The 24007-nt window shown below is 36.2% G+C and overlaps 1 protein-coding gene across 9 annotated transcripts in view; it reads left to right on the top strand.

Annotated features, from left to right (window-relative positions):
* The window catches only part of LOC106107647 (POU domain, class 6, transcription factor 2), a 123577-nt gene that overhangs the window by 15678 nt on the left and 83892 nt on the right, over positions 1-24007 (top strand). For 7 of the 9 annotated variants that reach the window (XM_013288596.1, XM_013288594.1, XM_013288595.1 and 4 more), the window contains exons 4-5: positions 1490-1510; positions 10744-10841. In XM_013288596.1, coding sequence (XP_013144050.1) covers positions 1490-1510; positions 10744-10841 — 119 coding nt within the window. The remainder of the gene's footprint in view (positions 1-1489; positions 1511-10743; positions 10842-24007) is intronic. The other 2 variants (XM_013288600.1, XM_013288597.1) reach the window with 1 other exon arrangement.

Raw genomic sequence — 24007 nt, 5'->3', positions numbered from 1 at the left:
CTGAATGGCGTCTCATTATCTTTAATTATATACTGATTCCTTCGAGAAACTCTCGCTTTACTTGTTGTAAAAGGTTAAAATAAACCTTTATCAGTATTTAGTTATAACAAATTATTGAATTCGTTAAAGTAACGTACAGAAGAATACTCTCAAACTATTATTATTATTATTAATAAGCGATATTTGGATTTCAATCGTTAATACTGAGAACGTATAGTAAAATATACTTTTGTACTATAAATATATAGTGTTACTCTATGCCCATGACGAACTGAGCAATCATGTCGATTCGATTGTATTACGCTTTGAAATCAAACAACTCCAAAACCTAAATGCAAAGCGCATAGAAAAACCTATCTTAAGCTTCATATATCTATACAAACGAATCCTTAGGCCAGTTGTAATGTGTGTCGCGCGATCAGACGTTTAAAACTAAGCTCGGGGTTACCAGTTACCTCCGATCACATACTCAGAGATACCAGGGTTCGTCTTTGACAGATTTCTTCCCATGGGACATCATCATCAACATAAAATGACCGCTCTACGAGTGCTCGGTGTTCTTGATGGGCATAGAGTAAGCCTATAAGTATGTCTTATTGTTAGAAACAAACGAAATACTATAACAAATACGTTTTCACAATGACTTACATTGGGCGTTTTTAGGCCTTTACAAATAGACACTCAGTTAAAAGGGGAAACGGGGGTAAAAAGTGTAATTATGTTGATTATTTAGGTCGTAATGCGCCGACTATCCCCCTCCCCCCTTTCGTCATTAATCGCCTCCCCAACCTCCCCCGCGACCTTCCTCGCTCCCTTTATTATTTCGTTTCAATTATTTTTGTGATTATCTTTTTATAGCGGGCGCGCATTAAAACTCAAAAAATAACAGGGACATTAAACATAATTAGAATCGAAATAACGAGACGTCTCAGAAGGCGGTTGTTTGCGCCTTTTTATGTGGCAACTTAATCACATTACTTGACAGTCCTTTACCACTGTTTGTCTACACTTTATTAACGTTTACGACATTGAAAAAATAAGTAAATCAAAGAAACTAGAGTAACCATGTCTTTGAAAACAATGAAAGTCGGCTGCACGTAGGAAAAGGGATGACTCAATGTCACGTTCCTGAGCCGAGCGTGTGAGCGAGAGGCACGATCGTTTTTTGACTTGTGATGTTGTTACATACAATTATCTATATCTTTAGATACTAATAATATAAAGAGGAAAGATTTGCATTTTTGTATGTATTGAATAACTCAAAAACTACTAGGCCGATCGTAAAAATTCTTTCACCGTTGGCAAGGTGGATCTATGAGTAACATAGGCGATTTTATACTTACACGCGGACGAAGTCGCGAGCAACAGCTAGTAATCCATAAACTCACTACATAGACAGGTTTTTTTAATTTGATAGAATAATTTTTGTGAAAATAATCGCTATTGTAATAATTTAAGGATGATTTTTAATTATATTTTTTGTTGTCAGGTTTTCACAATACGGAACCAAGTGAGATTTTTTTATATTATAAATAAAATTTGCTAGTTTTGTTAAATCTGTAATTTTTAATTTGTGATTCAATAGTACTGTGGAATAAATACATAAGTTTGCTAGATTGCTGGTTTCCATTTATTTTATAATTACATAGTTCGGAAACGCATTCCATGAAGTTATGGAAACAAAAACACTATCGAATGGTTAAAAATATCTGGGAGACGGTCGTTAACGCATCAACAGTGATAGATAAAGTTATCTCATTGTAATTTGACTTTATTCACCTTTCTTCAATTAAACTTTTATAAATGAATGCGAGTTGCGTATAAAGCATTTGTGTCGTATTAGAATAATCTGAGGTAGTCTTAAGAATGTCATAGACTCATAAATGTACCCCATACTCATTCATCACGGGATATTTTTATTCCTACGCTAACAGAAATATAATACGTAATTATATTTAATACTAAGTCGACGCGTGACTATTGACAATAGAAGTTGGATTTGCCAACCCTTTCATTCAAATTACTAATGAATCGACTCCTATTATAGGGTTTATAACTTTATTGTTTAGTGAATAAAGTTGACATTCCCTTACAAGTCAGTCTGTTAATGCATATTATTATTATGGGCGTTTATGGATGAGCAATTTTTATGATTGTACACGTATTGTGTTTAGTACAGATGTTAAGTTATCGTGAAATAAATCGTTAAAAATCTTTTTGATTGTACGCGGGAGCACGGACTGGAGTCATACCGGTACGTGCAGGGATATAAAATTTTTAATTATGCTATTGTTCTTACAAATATACTGTACTGAATAGCAGCTTAGCGTAGGTTATATTTCGCCTTTGCACTTGTGCCTTATAGTAATTTGATCGTTTTGTTTCAAGCCTCAATATTGTCATAAAATAAATGTCTTGACATATGCTTTATAGGGATGTCTCAAACGTTAAACTCCCGATGTTTTACAGACATAAATACGTTCTTAACTTTAATGGCCCCAAAATATTTCGGTTTAAAAACGTGGAACATTTTTTAATGTATTATCAAAATTTGTCGTTGATAGGCTAAGTAGAGGTGATTCTATTTCATAATAATTTTCTGTTCGATACCAACAAAAATAATTGACAATTATCATTTACTAGCTTTCGCCCGCGACTCCGTCCGCGTGGAATTAAAAAATAACAAAAGTGAGTAGTCTATGTGTTCTTACAGACTATCCTCTACATCTATACCAAATTTCATGGAAATCCATTCAGCCGTTTAAGTTACGAACTCTAAGAAACATTCATCAATCCATCCAGTCTAAACTTTCGCATTTATAATATTAGTATGATTATTTAAATCGTTAAAACATAACACGTTTTTAACTGTAATATAAAATGTTAAAACAACCAAACACTTAAAGCGGTGTTGAATGTTGGTAGTTTTAATTTTTTCGGCCGCTAATTTTCATAAAATTTAAATAATGCAATCCGCGAGCACACGATTTAATTTCGGGCGTGAGGCTAGCGGGCCGGTGAATGATTAAAACGCGTACGTAAGCAGCCCTGCAACAAATGTGCGGTGCTCGCGGGGCCGCGGCCGCTCGCACAGTCCGCGATATGCGTATCACATCGATATCAACATTCAAACCACTACTATTTGATAATCGATTTAATTCACGTATTAAGCTTCGTTTTCACCAACCCTTTGAGTTTCCAAATCTTTACTGAAGGGAAGCACTTAAAGATTCTATATGTGGGATTTTGTGATTGATTGTACAAGCTTTAGGACAAGTACAAAATGAACGAACACGCATGTGCTTGGATTGTTAAAAGTGAAGTTCACAAGTGGCGCATTTTTTTTAAACAAGAAAGTATTTATATTGAATGTAGATAGCTACAAAAGTAGATGACCGAACAAATTATGGATAGATTGTGTGAAAGAGGATATGCTTAAGAGAATGAATTCCGATACGACGGTTGCTAGAGATGTATGGAATAGCACATACTGTGCCGACCCTCCGTAGGGATAAGGGCAAGTTGATGAAATAATCGATGACAGTTGACAGTCGATTTCTACTAAATTAACTATGCGTTTGATATTTGATAGTAGATAGTTACATTTTAATTAACCGATTTTGAAATGCACTTCCGAGGTTAAAATTTAATTAGCTATAAAAACTCACTCGAATCTCACCTAAGAGCGGGGATTGTGTCTAGTTGCAGTGGTAGTGGTGCACACGGGGCGCGCGCACGGAAAATTGAAAGTGACTATACGAAAACACGGTGGACAAGCATTGATGTATCTGTCCGTCTATTATTATATTTAGCCCGTGGGCCGGCCTCGGTGAAAGTGAAACCGATTTCAATTGTTATCCCACTCAGCCGTTAATTGACCGATATTTGTAAACGGGCGCTGGTTCATTTCGTTTTAATCATGCACTAGTTTACGCTTTTCGCGCCATTTCAACATCATTTTCGCGCTGATTCTGTATTGCTTTAAAGTACGGGTTGATTCATTTTATTGTTGATGCAAGCGGAGAGTAGTAGATCTATAGAGTTTTGTACTAGTCTTAAGAAGGATAGTTGAAAAATATGAAGTTTGATGTAGGCACTATACAAACCAGTAAATGTTTCTAGTGTCGTGTCTGAAAGATTATTCAAACTGTTTTGCTCCTGGTTAATACGACAAAATTTCTTTCGTATTTCACTTTTCTTGGAAAATCATAAATTATGTAATTTAATTTGTGTGTTATTTTATTGAAAGTCAAGTTCTATCACAAATACGTAAAGTACATTGTTTTATTTGACTGTTTATAATAATTTATAGTTGTTAAAACTATTTATAATTATCGTTAGTCAACTTTTAGGATTCATGGAATAGCTCGTATATTACAATTAATATTGCTTGTTCGATTACGTTTTACACGAAATAAAATAAAGAAACATAAACTTTGCATTATAAGTAATCTCTGGGGACACTAATTTTATAAATTACTCTACGCCTGAAGTATTTTGCGTGTTTAATAACAATACATTTGGTATTGGACATTGGGCCGAGAAAGTAAAAAACAATCGAACTGCAACAGTGCAAAACTGCACTTTTTTCACATGTTTAAGTTTTCTTTGCTTAATTACATACAGAATTAAATAAACTACAGTCAGACAAATGTATCTGACCAGTTAAGATTAAATTACTATAACATTACGCGCCAAATATATGCTATACATCTTCAAAATCCTTGTCGATTTGTATCTTGCCTACTGGGTGTTCTATGTCTTAAATATTCTTTGACACAACTAAATGCCTCTCGTAGCCAGATAGGTTTGCAGTATACTGTTCTTAATTTAAATCGTTGTACTTACGCTCATTATTCAAAACGCATTCAGCGTTGACAGGTCTTTGAACTACCGTGCGGGTAATTTGAAGAAAATTTTATAGCTGTTGTAACATCACACGGCGTCGTAATCGCGGAAATGCTTTCGCGAGTGTAAAATTCCTTTTAATGTGTGATTTTAATGTCCTCCAAGATATGGACATTACCACTTTATTATGCGCTACGTAGATTTATGTTGCATGAAGTTTGTTATTTGAAGACAATATTTCTTTTTGAAACGAGGAACTTCTACTTAAAAAGATCTTATAGTAACTTTATCATAAGCGTGCGCAAACCTGAAATTAAACTATCGCACAACTGTTTGGTCGCGCTTTTAATCCTATGATCTTATATGGTCTTGACATTACTTGATTCTTAGTTGTGCAACTAAACAGAATTGACTACGAAACAATCGACAATCGCACTTGTGCGATAGTTTAGTCAAAGGTTGTCTGCATTTACAACACTAGATGAACTACAAGAATATTGTAGCTTGTAGGTTCCCAAATGCCTAAATTTCTTCATTCTATCTTCTTCATTAACGCAGCTTTTATCTCTTTTATGCTTTACATCAGCATTGACCTTAGGGCGTAGTTAGGCCACCGCCCAGGGCACTGGACCGAAAGGGTCGCCATTGTGAATTGCACTGTCACATACTAACCGTCTATAAAGCTGATCAAAAGGACCTTAGAATTCTCGCCCAGGGCGCTAGAAGTAGCGCTGTTGCTTTGGATATCTGCGATTGATTTACATGGAATCGAAATATTTTATAAAGTAAATAAGGCGATTATTTGTTCCTCAAAAAATATAAAATCTCCGCGGAGACGGGTGCGGGCGCGTGCGTGAGAGCCCTCAGGGCACACTCGTCGTACAAAAGCTCTCATTGCCCTTCCACGTTCCGCGATCACTTATTATATCCGAACGCTATTGTTCTAAAATTACATTCACGCGGGAAAGTCAATTGTGCGAACCCGCTTTATATTTTTATACCGCCTCAATGTTCGCGAAATTTCTAAATCTTTAATTCGTAAGTTTTAAGGTTAGTTATTGATTTTGCGAGAAAACTAATAAGGAATAAGTTATACGGAGATTTTGGTTTGTTTAACTATACTTTTTATTGTACTTGTAGTTTGTAGGTTTTTGTTCGTGTCTAAATAGTAAATAACCTACATACATATAAGATTTTTAGGTTTTTTTTTTAAAGTAATTCTATTAAAATAAAATATTAATGTTTTGATTTACTTTGTAGAAGGTGTTAATTGTTTTATTTTATCCTTAGTAAAAAAAGACGTAAAAGTTTCCCAATGTACTTTGTTGTAAACTTTACTAAGCAAATTCTCACAATAGCTTGATTTATTTCAACTTAAACAGAAACGGAATAAATAAAAAATGTATCAAAAATGTATTTGAATAAAAGTTATGTTCAGCCAGCATTACAATCGACCCTAGAGAATTAGAAATCAGCTCGCCGCCATCGAAAAAAAAAATTATAATTATAAAGCGCGCGTAATTCTAATTTCGAATTCAAATTAAAGCCGCCTAATGCGCGGGAGCGAGCCTGTGAAAAAAAAAGAGTTGACGAGTCGCTCGCGGAGGGTGGTAATTTTTCATTAATTTAAGTTCACCCTGTTTTGTTTGCTTTTAATCGCATTTCTAATTAATCCCGTCGAGAATAACGTGACAACTGTCGACTATGGCGGCGGCCATTTTATTTTTTTCGGGAGCCGTAGTATATAGCGGCAGATGTCGGCCGATTTCCATTTGTTTCTGAGATTAATGATTCGTTGCGATTGTGAATTTTTCCGGCCTCGGCTTTTGTTGTTTTAGAAGCAATTTGTCCGCTTACTTTTGTCGAGAGGCATTCGTTAAAGCCTACACCGATCATGTCGGTGTTGAATAGAAATACAAAAGAGGTCCGATCTCCGATCTACGATCTCCGATCCCGAGATAAAATAATCTCTTTTAAATCTCCGCTTAGTATTCGTTTACTTGGTTCATTTCACTTTTAAAATACTTGTCGATTTAACGATCGATGTGGAAAACTATACACTAACGAGCAAGGTTAGTTGTTATTTTGTTTAGAAAGAATGTAAAAAATCGGCCAATACCACACGACTAATTTGTATTATTATCCCATAATTTTCGCAACTCATTGCTACCTGAAAGGTTATTTATAAGGAGTTTGTGTCGTAAGAAACAAAAGAATTATTCTAATCAAAGGACACCACGTGCTTCAGCAACTGTACTTGTCTTATATGGGTCTTTGAAATGTCGGTTTCAATAAGTTCGAAAGATTTGTATTTCACTATACTTGCTGTCCTTTAAATGCTAAAGGAATCACTTCTTGAAGAATATTTCAGTTATATCTTTACAAATCAGGTATATCTGTTATCAGTTTACATTCCAGTCTGGTAGAGAATAGGATCTTCGAGACTAACGCAATCAACGCACCGCCGGGGATGGGTTCAGAACGCACTCGTCTGACGCAAGACGAGGGTAGAGGGGTGCGAAGCGGGGCGACTGACCCCCAGCAACGTTTAAGTCAATGGACCCAATTGCTACACTGTTTAAACTATTTTGGGGAAAATCATTAAGATTTCGTTGCAATCTTTTTATTTCAGGTGATAGAAATATGGTTTATCATATATTAATAAATTATTGTCTAATGGACGAAAAGATTTAGGCCTTTAAGAATGTAGAAGGACAATATTGTATCTAAAAAAATGTTTCGGGTTAAAGTTAAATCTAATTTTATTGTTAGACTTCAAGTTTGTTATAAAAATTAAAAATGTATCTCAATTTTCACATAGAAGAGATAAGACCGCTATATGTGACAAAAGCAGTTTGTTACCATATAAAAACATAGATATACTAGTAGTATAGGCGAGGAAATTGTTTAGTGCAAGGTATAAACACATGCCAAAACTCTGTCGTCGACGCCGAGCCTTAAGTCTGCCTTACATATTACGTGTCTATAAAGCCAGTGCCTTTATCGTCCGCAGTACACTATAAGTGTCTACCGCCTGTAAATTTTCGCAACGGCGATCTGCGGCCGGTCTTTGTACTATTAATTTGTAATGTCCACCTCGCCCCTCTCGCCCCCAGCCTCGCCTAGATGCATCGCCCGGGTATACGAGGTGTAGATACTACGGATAAGTCTAACGCCTAACTGCGGTATACGATAAATGTAGTCTTCTGTAACAAACAAGATACGAAATTAAGGTAACAACGAAATATAGGAGAAGACAAAAACTTTAGGTACCGAATAATTTTATATTGGACATAGTTTTTATTAATGTAATATTTTTTATTTTTATCTTATCTTTTGGTGTACTGACTTTATCTTATTTTTTCAAGTTACTTGTAATTTTTATTAAAAGAAAGTAGGCCAAGGCGAAATGTAGTTATAAAATAATCCTGTCGGATATCTCAAGACATATCTCACACATTGACGTCGTGTAAATCCTTGCCGATCTTCAATGGGGGGCCCGCGTTTCCGATAGGATTAAGCCAGACTTACTGCTCGGTCAGAACACGGCGCGACGCAGTAACCTCCCCCCAGGCCCCCTCCCAAACCTAACCTCTCCCCCCACGCCGGCCGCATTAGGAGCAATCATATTCGACGGCTGCTACGTTTTGGCATCAGTTCGTGTTGCTTAGGCCGGGGCTATTTGCAGAACAATGATTGGTGGTGTCTTACTTTGTAAAGGTCGATAAGGTTCACTATCGCTTGCTTGGTATGCAGAGTTGATTGGAGTGGTAACGTCGACAGTATTTGTTTATGTTGAGATCTTGCTTATCTAAGTATCGTTTGTACGACATTTGAAATAAATTCATTCTTAAATACAATCCTCTTTTATCAATTATGATTAGATTTTAGACCACATTAGAACCGTTGTTTATTTGCCTCCTTCTATTAAAAATGTTATGTTACGTTTCGCTGGCGACTCTGTTCCTGTGAATTTAAAAGAAAAAATAAACGTACCTGTGCAGCCTATATGTTCTTCCAGACTATTCTCTACATCTATGCCAAATTTCATCGAGATCTGTTCAACAATTTTGGCGGTAAAATCTAACATTCATCCATACATCGAAACTGTAGCTTTATAATATTAGTAAGGTGGAATTATAAAATTATTTCATATTTACGTTATCTTTCTATACTTTAGAGTAAACTATTCGGAACAAAACAATAATAAAATACATTCAATGTGAAACAGAACACGGAATCTTATCGAAGCACTTAAATACATCGTTAACCCGATGTATTGTTACGTCTACTAGTGTGTAGCTACCTTTATTTGCATTAAATAAATTCCACAGCATTACAGCATTATTGAACAAGCGTTTCCAATAAACTTAAGAAGATATCGAACATCTAAGCGCAATTTCCACGAAACGATCAAGATCAGTTGGATATAAGCTTTATTTGTTTCTGGATTTAACGATTTTCATGGAAATTAACAGGAATATCATACTTCTATCTAATCTTACTATTACAAATGCGAAAGTATAGATAGAAGTTTGTTTAAACGTATCTCCGGAACGACTCAAGATATCAATTATATTTGGAACAGATGTTTAGGCACTAAATATTTAGGCCTGTTCTATCTTACTAATATTATAAATGCGAAAGTTTAGATGAATGGATGGATAGATGGATGGATGTTTGTTAGCGTTTGTAGCCTAAACGGCTGAACGGATCTCCATGAAATTTGCCACAGGTTTAGAGCATAGTCTGGAAAAACACATAGGCTACTTTTTATCCCTGGAATAGTTACGGTTCCCGTGGGATTTATTAATTTAGTTTTTTAATGTTTACTCGATCATTCTACAACGGTTCAACATATCTTCTTGAAATTTGGCACAGATATAAAACAAAGTCGGGAGTACACATGGGATAAGCTTCATCCCCGAGAAATGTCCGGTTCCCGAGACATACGCAGCTTTTTGTAATTTTTATAGTTTGTGTATTTTCTAATACTACGCGTACGAAGTCGCGGGCAACAGCTCGTTTATAATAAAAACCAGGGAGTTGTTAACGCTCTTAGCTGAAGTAATTTTTATATCTATATGCTTTTAACCAATAGTAGAATTTTTCCCAATAATGTTTTTGTAATTCACAAAAAAAGCTTTCTTTAAATTCACTTCTAAACTCTTAATGAATAGAACATTCCATAGTCGATATTTCACAACCTACACTAAGATGTGCCCTAAGTAACGACTAAATAGCTATATGTTAGGCGAGACGCGTCGCGAGCAACACGCACCCCCACGATACGGTGGCGGGGTTCAGGTAAATAACGCGCGGGGATTTCCTTCATTCCAGTAGACGCGATTCTTGACCTATTTGCGGCATCACGTTGAGGCAGGTCAGGTACGGCGGCCATTTCTTTCTCAGAGGTCGCTCTTCACTCATATACCTCATACGTTTGTTAAGAAAATTGTCTTAAGTTTTATTAATTTACTTTAGTTAAGAATAAATTGATAATAAAACAGACTATTAAAAAACGAACATTTACAAAATTATAATCTAATCTACACACAAAACAAAATAAGAGAAACACTTTTGTACAATTTAGGAAATCCGAGGTGTTCCACTTTCGGAATAAATGCCCCATTCATTGTCGCCTCTACCTAAAAATAACTAATTAAATAGCAGTGAGTTGTGCAAATGAAAGGATATTAAAAAGAAACTAGTCATGTATCACTAATCGATATTTCATACATATTTACAAGCGTTGTATTTTTGTTTCGCGTATTTAAAATGTTCAAAGGATTGTAGCTTAAAGTGGAATACCGCCAGTTTCCACGAGTATACAAACGCATCAACGTTACGTAAGTTATTGGTGAATTAGAGCTTGATGTTATTATGTTTGTGCAGACGAGTCGGGATGCGAGGCTGATATGCTGGAGGGCGCGGAGGCGTGCCGGCACTCGCCGCCCCGGCCGCAGCAGGAGCCCATCAATCTCAAGAATGAGGTAAGTTCATTACAATCGTCACAACTTAGGTCTCCAACATTTTTAACTTAAGGATTTGGGAATCGGAATCTTCTGGAATGGTCCTTGTTTCGAATTCCGTTATGAAACAATGTGATTTTTGAATTTCATATGTACATATATTACAAGACGTTCTTACGGTAAAGGAAAACACCGTATGCTGTACATATCGTTAAAGAAATTCAAAGATATATGTGAAGTCACCCAGCAGTGGTCCAGCCATGACCATGGCCTAGATATCGCTCACTTAAGGAAGGTTCCGAGCCCCTCAGTGGGGTTTTATAGTGAGCTAATTACGATTGTATATTGACATTTTGGGTATTTTTATGAAGAAATTTAAGGAAGTACATGAGATTAACTTTTAATGATTTATTCAAAATAATAATTAAAAAGTTATTTTAGTAAGTCTAGTTTATTTAGAGCGTTTATTACACTAACTAGAGCGCCTCTTCTCAACACGAGAGGTCGCCGCCGTGCTGGGCTATTCGAGTACCATCCGACTAATAATAACAAGTGACACTTTTCTTCATGTAACTTAAACTTAAAAGAATATATATTAAGTATAGAATACTTCGTAACTTTTAGATAAAGGTAATTTTTAGTTGATGTTTTTAGTTCTTCCGTAGTTTAGATAAAATTTTGATGTTTGAATGTTCATCGTTGGTAAAAAGACCAATACTATGTTGTACACTAGAAGACAGTTATTTTTATAAACATTTATTTCATAAGAAAATGTACGAGGATCTAAATTATTTTTATTTTCATATACTGATTAGTTATTAAAATGTAATTTGATGCGACATGTTACATTTCCTTATGAAAAAATCACACTAAAGTAGTATTCTCATATGTAATAAGTTATGTAATAATTTACATACGGTAAGAATTTTCATTGTATCTCTCATTACCGTAGCAAAATAAAAACACGTGGAAGGTGTCAGGAAAGCAATAGAGCGTAGACATTGTACAGCGATGCGGAGCACACGTCCGCAGAAAATTAAAACATCGCAACAAGGACAAAGTGGGGTGCGAATAAGCACGCTTAATTCTCAAGTGTTGACCGTCGAGTTAGCGCAGGCCGGGAACCGAGCACGGAGCTTCACGGAGCTACACGGAGCGGCACGGAACCTGGGACTCAAAAGGTCCGCGATTGCGCCGAAAGACCAAACATCCACCGCTTCGTTAGAGGCCTCCGAAAAAAAAAGTCCGAAGCGATCCGCCGCCGACCAATCGGCGTAGTACCCGCGCAGCCTACTTGCCTCAGAATCTATAGTATCGATTAGTGAGCGCTTTTTTACCCGCACGCACTCACACACCGCCGCGGTGGGGGCATGCCTTTTTAACAATCTTTTTTTCGACCACCCCTCGGCCCCGAAACCGCCATGTCCATTGCGCGCATGCAAAGACCACCCCGCACCCCACCCCTCATATAGCAGCATTGAAAATGGAATTTCCATGAGTGATGGAGTGTCAAACGGGAAGCAAAAAGGAGTAAAAGAGCATTATGTTAATTATTGAACGCATGCCCCCGCCGCGCCGTCGTCAGAGTTTAAATTGAATGTCATGTCATATTGTGTCGAGGTCCTCGCTCTGTGTCTCTTCTATTCCGCTCTCTGCTTCCAATTCGTTAACATTTTTTTCGTACGTGCTTTTTTGCTGATTAAACAAGTCCACTCTTGTAACTATGTCCTGTCTAAAGCTAAGGGTTTCAAAATGACATTTGGCACAAAAAGGAACCTTTTATGGCTGAATTTAGAATTCTCTTTACCGTATAAATTTCATCATTTATTTAATTTTCGAACTTTGTACAGCACCTTTGATTGTAGTAACAATTAACTTAGATCCAATCTTAGTTACTTTTTAAAAAATTTGGAACCATTTCACAACATAGTTCACGTCCCGTACTTATGCTTCTTTATTCATTCTTAATATACATTTAAACATTACATAAAAAATAACTATGTTTATTATAGTAAAGAAATTTAAAAAATTCAAGCGCAATCATTCCTCAAAATTAAATCTCATACAAATTATTAATCGTATTCATTGCATTAGCTAAACGCCCCGAGCGCCGGCGCTGAAAAGCAATCGCAACAAAAAAAGACCTCTTCCGCGCTCTCGAACGCCATCCTTACTTCCTTTTTAACCCATTCCGCCATTTACCCTTCTTTCTTTTGCTTGTGAGATTTATAAGAGCCACGTGTTTTCATTGACAAGCTCGAAACTTTTTTCAAAAAGTGCGAACACGTGTTTTTTATTAACTCTATCTTTTCCCGTTTCTTTATCAAATAAATACGTAATAGTTAAATGTAACTGGCAGGAATTACACAGTCAACTACTTTTTAGAAGTCGAGCGTTTTGAACGCTACATTGTTTTCCTTTTTTGAAAATTCGGGCGTGTAATAAGAACTCGTGTTCTTTTTTTAAAGAGTTCGAGGGGCGTGTGTGGCAGGCGCACGCTTCGACAACGCAGCCAACTATTCAGATAGACGCATTGCTAATGGAAACCCCCGAAAAATATCGTGGCGGAAAAAAGTTCCCAAAAAAAATCGCCAAGCACATTTGAATGAAAATTGAGTGGGGGTGCGCCGCTCGGACCGACGGCCGATCGGCTATTATTATTATTATTACCGGCATTATATCTGCAATTTTTTTCCCGCGCACACAGCCGCGCGTACGCCATTTTTATTTTTCTTAGTTTTTTTTCCCGCGCCCGCCCGCTGCCCGGCCCGCCCCGCAGCCGCGCACACGTACAGCGTCGGATGCGAGCGAACTATGCGATGTCTACAAGTGGACGAACATTTAAATTGGCTCTCATCAAATATTGACTACGTGTAGTTTTTTCATTAACCGGTCGGCTTTTTGTAACCCTGATACCGTTGCAGTTCGATTTCTATTGCTCTTCGCTTTTGATACCGAATGTAATACGGCTAGTTAATTACTTCAAATTCAGATAGAAGCGTAGCCACCTAACGAAAGGTTTACAAAAAAGACTCCATACATCAAATTGCATCTACGTTAAAGGTTAGTAAATATCCTTGTAAATTTATCAAACAATTCTTGTTGTAATTTAGGTATAGAAGAATAATTGAATTCTGTTCAAGGTGCACCGAACTCAGCCAACTAGATTAGGACAACGAAAAATTTTTGTGGAAATCCTTGGGGAAGGATTACATTTCGACTAATAATAATTGAAATGTGTTCGTACAAAACAATTTATCATAAAAATAATAGTAAAGATGAAACTTCCACTTGTTTATCTTACAATTATTCATATGTGTGTCGTTGTCATATTCACCGTAAACCGTGTTTAATAAAATTAAAAAATGCAAAAAATCATAATTAAAGGGGTGGCGGCGAGGGGATGCTACCCATTTTTTATTTTAATTGGCTTGTAAATTACCAAAGTTGTAGTGAAATTGTTCCTGAGGTGGGTTGCATCGTTTTTATTTTAATTGTATATATTTTAACACGTTCAGTTTAGTTAACCATGTTTTTAAACGCATGTTTTATTGTCTGTGTACATTGAAGCAGATGTAAATATTGCTATCTTTATTTTTTCTCTTAAAAATATAGAGATAGCATGTTTAATAGATATCCGAGCGGTAAAATTGAATAGATCTGTTTTGTTCTTAATCTGTTTTAAAATTATGCGTATTTTTAAAAAATATCTGTATTATTTGATAAAATAAAGGTCCACAAATACGATAAATCAATACATCAATATGAAAATAAACAAAAAAGCGATATTAAGATCTATCATAAGTCTTACTAATATTATAAATGCAAAAGATTAGATGATTGGATGGATGTTTGTTAGAGTTGAAGCCTAAACCTCTGAATCTACATGAAATTTGGCATACGTGTAGAAAATAGTCTAGAACACATAGGCTACTTACTTTTTTTTAATTCCACGCGGATAGAGTTGCAGGCGAAAGCTAGCTATATAACAGTATCAAATTTATCAAACTCTCTTTCAATTCGTTACACTCATCAGTCGAAAATTTCCCATCAAACGGTATATTCAATCAAACGTGCGATCGTCTTTTTTCATCACTTGGGTTCCCATGTCTCTGTGCATTTACTATGAGATACGTCTCTGTTGACATTACCCTGGCCCTACCGGTTTCGGAAAAGCCAGCATCTGATTGATTGGTACTCGAAATGGAGTATTGAGGGAAAAAACATCGTATACACTAGATAGGGCTAGATAAATCAATTAGTAACTTGTAAGAGAAAGAATTGATAGATGTTCTCTTATTCTTACTAACCTAAACTGCTGAGCGGATTTCGACGAAATTTGCCATAGATGTAGAGGATAGTCTGGAAGGACACACAAGCTACTTGCTTTGGTTTTTTTTCTTTCCACACGGACGGAGTCGCGGACGAAAGCTAGTATGAAATAAATTTATACGTTTCCGCTTGCATTGGATTATATAATATTCTAAATATTACGGTAGAATTTCAAACTTAAAGAAAGAGTGGTTAAATATTGAATTTCGAGTGTATTTTTTTTACTCCTAATGTCAAAAACAATTGAATTCTTTCTAAAATTTTCCCACGTTTTCTACATTTTTTTTCTTTAAAATAAAGAGAGAAAAAAGCCTCAAGTCTGAATACACACAATAATAAAAGAATACCCAGTAAAATATTCATAAGACAAACACGTTCGAAATCAGTTGACAACGCCTGCAGATGTAGGCCCGACTCACACCCGAATTTCGATACACCAACATGCGGAGCTTTGAGGAGAAAAGGTGATTAAACATAAGAGCATAGAGACGAATATCGCTTGTAAGTCAAAAACGTCTCTTGAGGCAGGGTTGGCACAAATAAATCTCGTGGCCGGCCGCGGCGGCGCTGGCCGCGGAGGACGGACGTGATTGATCAAAGTCGTTTGTCAGGCTCGCGTGGCGGCGGCAGCCCTGCGCAATTAGCACATGATTCTGGTCGCTCTAATGCGCGCATTTAGTTTTCATTAGAACTGCGAAAACCCTTGAGGTAACGCTTGGTAATCTTGCTAAGCTATTCTAGGTAACAATATCGACCATTTCTTTTAGACGAAAGCAATCTTTCACATCGAAAACGATTTAGATAATCGATCAAGATGGGCAAAGAAACAGGCTTTTTTCGCTTTTTAAAATCGTTTCAACTAGATAACTAAATTTCAATTAAAGTAAAACCACTTATTTTGTTTAAGAATTATATCAACAAATGATTTTATATATCTATACTAATCGAAGAAATAAATGAAAAAAAAAAATAACTCAAAAACTACTAAACCGATTTAAAAATTCTTGCACTATTAAAAAGCTATGTTATCACTGACTAACATAGGCTATTTTTTTTTTCACCCGGGCGAAGTAACGAGCAACAGCTAGAAAGAAATAATGTAAATTGTATATCGTATATCGCTAAAAGCGAGATCGTCTCGCCGCGCCGCCTAACGGATCTCAAATGAATCACTAAGCATCCGATGTCCGGGTGACGTTTGTGATCAATGACTGTGGGATTGTTCCGCCTCCTGCCCTCTGAAGATGATCCCAAATAATCAAATACTTGCATCTATTCCTACATTTGATATTCATGTATGTCTCACTAGCTTTCGTCCGCGACTCCATTCGCATGGGAATGAAAAAAATGAGTAGCCTATGTGTTCTTCCTAACTATCTTCTACATCTATGCCAAATATAATCGAAATCCTTTCAGCAGTTTAGGCTACAAACTCTAACAAACTTCCATCCATCTAATATCACATTTATAATATTAGTAAGTTAGTTACCGTACGTAGAATTATTGGTATTATTCCTTGTCGCTTTTCTGTACATTGAAATAACTCAAAAACTACTGACTCGATTTCAAAAATTCTTTCAACGTTAGAAAGGTAATTTATAAGGGAGTACATAGGCTACTAATTTCAAGCAAGTGAAGTCGCAAGCAACAGCTAGTATTATATAAAGATCAAAAAGTGTTGATTTTCTTTAAACTGTGACTAAGTTAAGCTTGCATATTTTACATTACTTTTTAACATTATCATCGCTGTTTACCATTTTCCTTCTTATTCATGCTATGTGATGAAAGTTAGTATGTTAAAGAACTAAAATCAATACTAAACTAAAGATTAAACAATATTTAAAATTATTTACACGACTTACACACAAAATTGGTAACAATTACGCATACCGTGTTAGTGTTAATGCGAACTGAACAAAAACTTCAAAACAACGCAAAGCGGCCCTGCGTTTACGATCGTAAGAAAATAACCGAGAACCAATTACTATCTGATGAATATTCAGATCCGTTTACGACATAAAAGGGGCACCGTAGCAAGCGATTAAACAATCCCTTGAATGATAGAGGACAGGAAGATCTCTGTATGTTGTTGCACGTAGACTGGTGACACAAGATCGCACAGATTAGAAATTATTCAATCGTATATTTTTGTTTTAGTGCCATCTATCGGTAGTTAGCCAGCAACATTTATTAAAGATTACTGGCTATATTAAGTTTTTCTTCCAGGAATGTAATTATATTTAAAAGTTTTTGAAAAATATTAATGGATAATAAAGTTTAACGCGTCTTAAATCTTGGTTCGGTTGTTTCAAGGGGAGTTCTTTCCTCGCGTTTTATGCAGGGTCGCGTCCGTGATCACCTAATTATGTGACTGGAGACAGAAAAAAAGCGAATCGCAATAAACATTTAAAAAGGGAGACGTCCATATTACGAACGAATTAAAATGCATCATCACGTACAATAGATCCTTATTCCACTGAAGATTTAGCCGCTACAGTAGACCTTACATACTTTTCTTAAAGGAATACCAGTCGCATGTCCCCAGTCGAGCTTGTCGTGCTAGTGGAAATTGAGCTTACCAATGGTCGTTCAGTTTTCTCTCGTTTAGTTCAATACACTTCCGTTCCGCGTCGATATCGAGTGGTGTTTCGTTTTAAAATTAATTTAAATAATTCTCGATTACAGTTTTGTTAGTAAATTGTTTGTTTTAAAAATTGCTTTGCGTCAAATAGACTGTTGTAAAAGTTGAAATTTGTAACCAACTTTGCAACTATTTTTTTTTCAACTAATTTTATCAGAATATCCAGTTTGCTGTATATGTATATTTAGTTGTAATAATATTAGAAATGTCATATACAAAAAACCCACGTAAACTTTTACAAAACAACTAAAAATTCAAGACAAAATCTCTATTAATATCAAATAGTGCTAAAACATTTTAAATTTAGCTCTAAATTTACAAGTACTCTAAACTCGACGAGGATTTTAATCACCGATTCCTAATATTGGATATTGAAGTTGAAATTTAAATACTCGTTCGATCATTCTCTCGAAATGAACGCCGCGTTAACCGGACGGTATTACGTATTGAAAAAAATAAACAGTTCAATTCCTATCAGGATTTAAAACAAAGAGTCGATGTTGAGTGAAGGTTGAGTTCGTTGAATGTGATATTGTCGCACCTACAGCTGCACCTAACAAAAGAGCTATTATCGAGAGTAATGTCTAACTAAGATTGATATAACAACCCCTTTGGGCCGTTGTCGCGTACGCCAATGTCTTTGTTTTCCTTTTCAACTGATATTGCATTCGATTCGTGTTTAATCGATCTTTTTTTGTCGCTTATCGAACAATTAAATGTGTTTAGTGTACGTTGCAATTACGTATGCAATTGTTAGAATTGAAAGAAACAATGTTAACATTATTGTTAATATAATAAGATGCGTGTATTTGTCTATTTGTAATATTTCGCATTGAGTAAATGCGTGTTTAGAGTTAAGTCTAATTATTAACGGAAATTCTAAAAAGTTACATTGTGAAGACTTCGATACCCATGTGCAATGTTATTAAAAATGAATAAATGCCTACAGGAAATACATATTTATTTGCAATATAGCGAGTTGAGAGTTTAAAAAAACGCGACGTGCCAACCGCTCGTGTGTCGCCCGTGTGTGTCGCACTGCCCATCCTCTGAAAATGGAACGACCGATAAAAAAAGGTAACGAATTATAAAAAAGAGAGCGCGCACACAATCGCGAGCGCGGACGTGTGGGCGGCGGGCGAAATGAAATGAAATAATGAAAAAAATGGGCAAAAAGCAGCACAAACATGCATTGTCCTCGCCCGCCACCCTTAATGAGTGGGGGCGGCCGCGCCCCAAGTGCCTGATTATCACCTGATTCCATCAGCGCAGCGGTGCCCGTGAGTTGTAACTGACATGGAGCGGCTACAGCTGCTGTACAACAAATAAGTTAGACGATTAGATCAATTATTAACGTTTGTGTGACGTATTCACATATCTATGTGTATATAAAATTTTGAGTATAAATTTTTATATGAAACAAAACCATAAAATCTAATTCATTTATTCTAAATCACTCAAAGTTAGGTCACAATATTATTTCCCAAGAAGTTGTAAAAGACTTATTTTTTTATTTCGAAATCCGAATAAAATAATAGACGGCGATAAGATCGCTAATCGATTCATAATCGGAAGAGGTTCTATATTAGCCATCAAGAGCATCGGCCGAAATTAATTTGTTTATGCGAAACAAAGGTGGGCACTGGCTGCATGCATCCATGCCTCGCCTACCTCCCGAAAAAAAGAAAAAAAAAAGCCGCCGAAAAAAGTGAGGGGGGCAGGGGTTCCCACACCCCTCCCGCGCGATCGGCATCAGACTTCTTTTTTTAATCGCGTCGCATTCAGCATGCTCGTTTTTGGTAAGCACACACTGCGCGTTGCCTATTTTCCAATTTAGATTGCTTTGTATTACCGTCTGAGCGATGCGCAATAGTTTTTGAGGCTCGTGACATGTCAGAGGCGGAAATTAAATTCTCTGTAAAAATTAAAAAATAAACGAAACCACGCTAATATTTTTAAAAAATGTTTTACGCAACATGAACTAATTTTTATTTCATTTAATACTTATCTTTTTATTACATTAAGTTTCCATTTTCCTATACAATATACTTATTGCTATCTCTCCTTTTCTCAAAAGAATGAGTGGGATGGCATAACATTTTGTATATTTCTTTGAATCTACACGGACAAATAACTCACGTATTAAGATTCTCTAATTAGCGAGTAGAAGCAATAAATATCACGCAGGCGTTATTATGCGGCGACCGATAACCACAAGGAGGACTATACCGACTACTAACACTAGGGACTTAGAAATATTGATGGTACCTACGTAAATAATCTTATCTGACAATTTTGATGATTGCATAATATTTATTTTTATTTTATCATTACAACACATTTTTATTTTCTTATTATCTTTATGCTTTTTATGCTGCATTTTTTCAACGTCTTAAAGGCACATAACTAAAATACGTCGGACCTATCATTAAAATAAAAACAACAGTGGTTGAATCCGCTATAATATCTTCGTACGAATGAGCCGGCTCGCCCAGTGTAATACCACGAAGACACAGAAGACAGGCGTGAAGTGGAAGCAATTCTGCGTTTTGTCTGATGAGTGTGATGACGGAAGCCCTTATTTTAGTCCCTTTTCTTTCCCACCATTTTCTTATGCGGAAAAAAATGGGATAGGAAAGTGGACTAAATATCCTCTTTACGTGTGTCTCCTTTGTTCATTAAGGGTAGGCAGCGTATCTGTAATTGCGTATGTATATTCTGCGCGAATTCACGTCGCACGTTTGCCACCTTATTAAAAATCAGCTTAAAAAAATTAAAGATTTTAAACTTATATGGTTATCTACATTACAGTTTAATCAATAAATGAATAATATAAACGGCGTTTGTGTAAGAGTTACTAACGGCATAGAACTGCCGCGAGCTATGTCGGCGTATCTGCACCCTTCTATGTAATTAAAATGCACACTTACCGACCGTAATTAAAGAGGTGCGCACAAAAGAAATCATTCCGAAAGGAAAGAGATTATATCACTTAGCTCACAAACGAAGTATAAATGTTGAATTACATAATTACAGCTACCGTACCGTTATCTTGAGAGAATTGAGATATAAGTCTAAGTTATATTCAGTTAGTGGTTCAAATGATGCTTTCAAACCTCAGACGAGAAGGGTTATTCGACTACCAGAATTTTTCTCCCTGATAGACACTTAAATGAACTAAAATTTGGCTTAAATGTAGAGCATAGTATGGCAGAACACATCGGAGTCGCGGGCGACACCTATTATGACATAAAGATGCGCTTAATTTCTAGGACTTAATAGGTTATTTAGCCTATTTTCGCTTACATTTAAATTTATCTGCCAAAGATCTATACAACCTAATTACCATACCATTTTGAACTTTAGTGTTAGAAGAATAAGGTTTAAATTTCAATTCAGTATTATAATCATCAGCTGTTGAACGGGCAGTCGTGTCAAATGGCCTTGAGACCGCCTCCCCGGACAGAGAGTGTACACTTACCATGATATAAATGTGCCTCATTAATCAAAGTAATTAGATCATTACCCGGATAGAGTTACGCGCCACCCGGCCGGCCACTATCGCCTGAGAATTGTTTTTTTTTCTTATTTTTAAGCACGAGATACTTCCGTAAGTGGCCAGTTACGAACATCTGTAGCGTTTTAGACAACCATTAAACGGGAATCTCTATAACAATGTTTAATTACTATCTTCTATACATTTAATGAAATTGGAGTGTTTGTTTGTTACATTAAAAGAAAAAATCCAGATTTTTGTCTGCCGCGTTTGTTCCGCGTAATCTCCGAAATGTCGGCCGATTTCAAACGGAAGTTCACTAAAGGGTAGCTAGGGCATAGTATAGGCTACTTTTTATCTTAATATTGAAGACGAAGTCGCTGGCAACAGCTAGTGTTATCTGAATTTAAAAATGTAGATTAAAAAGATTAATGATCTATCAAGGTTAACATGAACAAGAAGGTAGTGAAGATTGAAATTTCAACTGACTGATTTGAAAGACGAAACTTACGAACCCCGGATTGAGTTAGATAAGGGTACGATGAAATTTAAAAGGCGTTAAGCACTTAAATTACTCGCATGTTAGAAATAAAAGCCTTCCTTATCTTAAAGTATTTTTTAAACTATGCTAGGGTTGCTGCGCTTACTGTGAGTATGCATTTTTTGTGTTTTATTGAAGAGCTAAGCTATAAATAAGTGTATGAAGATACGTAGCCAAAGTAATCCACTTATCTTACTTTCTTACTAAATGCAATAGTTTAGATGGATGGATGTTTGTAAGAGTTTGTAGCCTAAACTGCTAAACCGTTCTTGATAGTCAAGAAGAACACAAAGGCTACTTTTTATTTCGGTAATATTGTAGTTACAGTTCCCGTGGGATAATCTAATTTAGTTTTTTATATGTTATTGTATGGCACATATATAAAATATAGTCTGGTGTAACATTTGACATACGGTTTATATCCAAATGTCAGGTTCCCGTGGGATACGTAGTTTTACTTAAAACTGCGCGGACGACGTCGCGGGCAACAGTTAGTGCTAAATAAAGCAGTCCATCGACGACTAATTAAACTGGCTGTTAAATAAAACGGCACTTTTGTTGCGTTTTAACTTTAATAGTTGTGATTGTAAAGCGTCGTGACTGGAGGAAAGTGCCGGATGTAAATTTGTACGCTAAATAGAAATCGTGGCGGTTTCACTCTCGATCTGTGGCTTTTATACACAATTTATCTAAGACACGAAATGTACTTGTACTTATTAGTGTTAATTTAATATTCGTGCTCTGATGGAAATAATATTTTAAGATACAGAATATCTATAGATATATGAAATTTAACTTTTTGCAATAATACATTGGTTTTAGTTTTATAAATCAAATATGAGGGATGGATTGAAAGGTGACATGATGAAGAAGGGAGTGATGACTGGAAGTCGTATGATAGAGTTATTCGAAGGACGAGAACCCGGTGCGCCGACCATACAGGAGTAAGATAAGGTAGGGGAAATGTATACAGTAATGTACTACGGCAAAATGCATACTCAAAAGTGTGCCATTCCTTTATTTGGTTTAAATTTTTAATTAATTAAAGAAAGGCTTTGCATCTTCATGTCAGACATTAAAAGTTACGTAACGTATTGAATGCATTACGGACATCCTTATAAGTAACGTTTTCACTTAAAATGATTCATAAACGGATTTTAAACACAGTTTATAGTCCACATTACAAAGTTTCTCGTACGTTGGTCAGCGAATTAATTGATACCGTTATGATTTATTATCGGTTAATTTTATGATAATTAGACTATGAATAAATTGCACACGCCTAGTTATGATACTTTTTAATAGCTGTATAATCGAACTAGAAATACTGGATTTTATGGGCCTGTCCCACCACTGGCTGATAGAGGCTCAGATAGCTTAAAAATTACGTACTGTCAAATAAAGTAACAAAATCAGATATTTTCATCACATATAGTAGAACCTCGATAAGTTAAAGTCCAAGGGAAACACGAAATATTTTTTTTTTATAATAAAAGGTGGCAAACGAGCAAGCGGCCACCTGAATCCGCCAAAATGGGGAAGCAACCGCTGCCCATAGACATCCGCGATCGCAGATGCGTTGCCTACCCTTATCCGACGGAGGAGGAGACGCACATAAAGAGGATATTGCCCCTTCCTATGCATCTCCTACTCCGTTAAATCCACTTCCCCTTCCCATCTTCTCCTTATAAGAAAAGGGTGGTAAAGAGAAAGGGACTTAATTTAGGCCTCCGGCACCACACTCATCAGACGAAACACGGAATTGCTTCCATTTCACGCCTGTCTTCTGTGTGGTCGTGGTATTACACCGGGCGTGCCGGCCCATTCGTGCTAAGATGTTAAAGCGGGCACTACCACTCTTAATTTTTTTTTTTTTAGTTATAGAGGTTTTAAGTTATCAAGGGTCTATGTTATAGAGGTTTTGGGCTGTGATGGGAAGGGAGCATATTTTATGAAGTTATAGAGGTTTTTAAGTTACCGAGGTTTGAGTTATCGAGGTTCTACTGTATTTTACACGTTAGATTGTTATCAGACAATGTACAATTTGGTGGGTCAGGCCCTAAATAATATCAAGTATCAAGAGGAGGTAGAGGTAGAACGCAGAGCAAGAATTACGTGGAATAAGTATTGGAACTACAAAGAAGTAATGAAAAGCAACATGCCAACAGAAGTAAAAA

This window comes from Papilio polytes, unplaced genomic scaffold (genome assembly GCF_000836215.1).
Source record: "Papilio polytes unplaced genomic scaffold, Ppol_1.0 DF821956.1, whole genome shotgun sequence".
NCBI lineage: Eukaryota > Metazoa > Arthropoda > Insecta > Lepidoptera > Papilionidae > Papilio > Papilio polytes.
This window is presented reverse-complemented; position numbering and strand designations above follow the sequence as displayed.